The sequence below is a fragment of the Azolla caroliniana genome, unplaced genomic scaffold (assembly GCF_043228905.1).
Source record: "Azolla caroliniana isolate FFs.n. ecotype wild unplaced genomic scaffold, voAzoCaro1.0.p SCAF_2, whole genome shotgun sequence".
In the NCBI taxonomy this organism is placed as follows: domain Eukaryota; kingdom Viridiplantae; phylum Streptophyta; class Polypodiopsida; order Salviniales; family Salviniaceae; genus Azolla; species Azolla caroliniana.
The window spans coordinates 8,693,962-8,697,274 of record NW_028230437.1 but is presented as its reverse complement, the minus strand read 5'-3'; the positions used below and the strand labels follow the sequence as shown (position 1 = coordinate 8,697,274).

Here is a 3,313-nt window from a genome sequence, read left to right as displayed (position 1 = left end):
TAAAAACGCATATGATAGGAAGTTCGAAAGGCATATTTATACATAGTTGGAGGTGTTGCTGGTAGCTCATGTTGGAGATTGTGCTCTTCGTGTGAGTATTTCAATTAGATTTTAGGGAAAAGAACCAGGATACCCTTGGAAGTTCGTCTATTTACCAGAATGCCCTTGGAAGTTCGTCTATTTACCAGAATGCCCCTGGAAGTTCCAAATTTACCAAACTACCCCTATGTCCAAAAAATTACATTTTATAAAGTATTTATACACTCCAATCTACAAGCCCTATTGAACAAAGCAGTCCAGTTCTCTTAGAGCAACAACTAGTACTAAATCACTTCAATTTTAAGGAGAAGGGGGGAGGGCAGAGGAATATGCCAAGTGCAAGCCCAACCGGATAGCCTACTAGAAGTCCCCATGGACATACTACCTCACGAAACCAAATCACACTCAATAATCGTTGTTGCGTTTGCCCGCCTATGCTTGTGCTTGTGCTGCCCAGATCACTACTACTCGCATTGTTGTTGCAGGAGGAAAGAGGGCAGCCATACAGCCCCCGGTTGTTCTCGAAGCTGGCAGACGTGAACCTGGTATCGAAGTTGTTCAGTGTGGGAATGGGTCCTTCCAGTTGGTTGTGGGCGAGGCTTAGAGTAGAGAGGCTGTCCAAAGACGTGAGATCTTGTGGGATGCTACCGCTGAGCTGGTTGTAGGACAGGTCCAACACCTCCAACTGCATCAATCTCCCGAATGTTGCCGCAGGTATTCTGCCGCTAATGCTGTTGTGGGATAGGTTGGCTCCTGTCAGACCTTGCAGCTCCCCGAAGCTCTCCGGAATTTCGCCTTCCAGATCGTTCATGGACACATCAATGTAGATGCGTGCACTCAGAATATATTTAAGAGTGAAGATAGTGTTCTTAATCGTGACCGGCACATCCTCGTAGAGTGTGGTCTGGTTCCTGTCTGAGGTTTGATTCCGCTTGAAGTAGGAGAGGTACGTGAGAGACGCAGGGAAGCAGCCGCTGAAGTGATTATTGGAGAGGTCCAAGGCCTGCAGACTGGGAAGCTTCCAAACCCAACCAGGGATGTCTCCACTTAGCTGGTTGTAGCTCACCGAGAGCACCCTGAGATTGGATAAACCCGTGATGTGAGGAGTAGCAGTATTGCCTAAGGATCCGGTGAGATATTTATTCCTTTGCACATCAAAGATGATCAGTGCCTTACTCTCTGTTAGGCCAGCAGGCACGCCCCCTTCTAAAGCATTTTCGAAGACACTAAACCTCTCGAGATTGGGCAACTTGGAAAGATCCAAACTCTCTATCTTCCCAGTCAAATTGTTTTGAAAGAGGCGTAAGACATTAAGAGCCGTCAGATTATGTAAAGCGTCAACAGGGACAATCCCTTCGAGGTTGTTTGTAAATAGAGATAGTTCCTCGAGTTTTATGAGCATTCCCAGCTCACTGGGGATGGAACCGCTGAGAGTGTTGAACCCTAATCGGAGCTCGGTGAGTAGTGAGCAGCTGCCGAGTGCAGCTGGTATCTTTCCTGTCAGCTTGTTGCTGTCGAGATGCAAGTCCAGTAGTTTGGTGAGGTTCCCGAGGCTACAAGGGATGGATCCCTCGAGGTTGTTGCTCTCAAGATGCAAGATCTGCAGCTGAGTGAGGTTCCCGAGGCTAGAAGGGATGGGGCCTGAGAAGTTGTTGAAGAAGAGAGCCAAGAACAGTAGTTGGGCGAGGTTCCCGAGGCTAGAAGGGATAGGGCCTGAGAATTTGTTGCTCTGGAGAGCCAAGAACCGTAGCTGGGTGAGGTTCCCGAGGCTAGAAGGCATGGGGCCTTCCAGGTTGTTGCTGTGGAAAGCCAGCACCTGTAGCTGGGTGAGGTTCCCGAGGCTAGAAGGCATGGGGCCTTCCAGGCTTGTTTGAGTGACCTCCAGACTCTGCAAAGAGGCACAGGTGCCTATAGAAACAGGAATGTGGCCAGTGAGATTTATGCCAGCTATGTACATATCTTCGATGGTAGATCCAGCCGCCCCACAGAAACCTAGAGTGGATGGCAGTGACCCCTGGAGCTTGTAGGGAGGAGGTGGCTGATCGGGATGATTATATATAGTCTCCATCACATTAACATCTACGATATACAGTTTCTGGAGATGAGGAAGCTGCCAAATGGATGGGGCGATGGAGCCTTGTAGACCCGCGACAGTCAAGGACAAGATCTGCAACTGTTGGCAATCTCCCAAGGAAGAGGGAAACGATGACCCGGATGCATCAAGGCTATCTAGTTCAAACACCTGAATGGTAGCACAGAAAGCGAAATTAGCAGTGGGGGGAAAAGAGGTGGGCAAGATGCTGAGAAGGGGAGGCGAGGAGTCAGACCAGGTGTCGGAGATATAGAGGTGCTGAAGAGTCGGGAGATGGGTCCACAACTCTGGAGGAACAACACCGCTGAGGCCAGTGTCGATAAGGCGCAGGGTTTGGAGGTTGGGGGAGTTGAGGATGAGGGAACGGGGAATGTGACCAGAGAGGAGGGCGTTGTAGCTGAGGTCGATGTAGGTGAGGGAGGAGTTGGGTTGTTTGGTGAAGAGGGAGGGAGAGAGGGGTCCTGAGAAGTGGTTGTAGGAGAGATCGAGAAGAGAAAGGGAAGGGAGGAGACCTAGGGAAGGGGAGATGGAGCCAGAGAGGCTGCAGGAGGAGAGGTTGAGGGAGGTAATGTGGAAGCGGTTATCACAGAGCAGGCCGAACCAGCCAGCAGTGCCATTGGAGGGGCAGTAGGAGGGTGGTGCCGCCACATGACTACTAGTAGAGTTGGAGGAGGTGGAGGTGGAGGTGGAGGTGGTGGTCCAGGAGGATAGGCAAGAAGTGGGGTCATCGGTGATGGCATCCTTGATTGCTATGAGAGCTTGGGCTTGGGCTTGCACTACCGCCATGTCAAAAGAGGGAGGGAGCGCCATAACCATCGCAGCCATTGCTGAATTTATGGTCACAATAAGGATTGAGAATAGATGGAGAGTGCATCGGAGGTTCATCATCGGGTGTTGCTGCGCTAGTTTGCATATGTTCCACAGGATGGAGGGGAATGAAGAGGTGGAAATTTTGGAGAGGAAACCGACCAACAGCAACAGATATAAAAAATGGTCGAGGCCTTCCAATAATGTCCTCATTTGACAAAAATCTGTCGTGGGTCAAAGAGTCATCGACAAAACATTGAGAAAGGCGAGAAAACCTTGACCATCGTGACTAGAGAATTAATGATTTCTTTTTCCATTACTACTGACCCCACGATTTGGAAATTGAACGTGCCATCCTCCATTCCGACTCCTATC

At 50.0% G+C, this 3,313-nt stretch overlaps 1 protein-coding gene across 1 annotated transcript; it reads right to left on the bottom strand.

The window, feature by feature from the left end:
- Positions 1 to 200: 200 nt before the first annotated feature.
- On the bottom strand, positions 201 to 3,024 carry LOC147867305 (uncharacterized). The gene has a single exon (XM_087315102.1). It carries the CDS (start codon positions 3,017 to 3,019, stop codon positions 329 to 331), a length of 2,691 nt encoding a protein of 896 aa, XP_087171228.1. The 5' UTR covers positions 3,020 to 3,024; the 3' UTR covers positions 201 to 328.
- Between the last annotated feature and the right edge of the window lie 289 nt (positions 3,025 to 3,313).

What these genes read in the sequence shown, in the direction of transcription:
- LOC147867305 (XM_087315102.1), bottom strand. Translation starts at nt 3,019, where the DNA reads ATGATGAACCTCCGATGCACTCTCCATCTATTCTCAATCCTTATTGTG.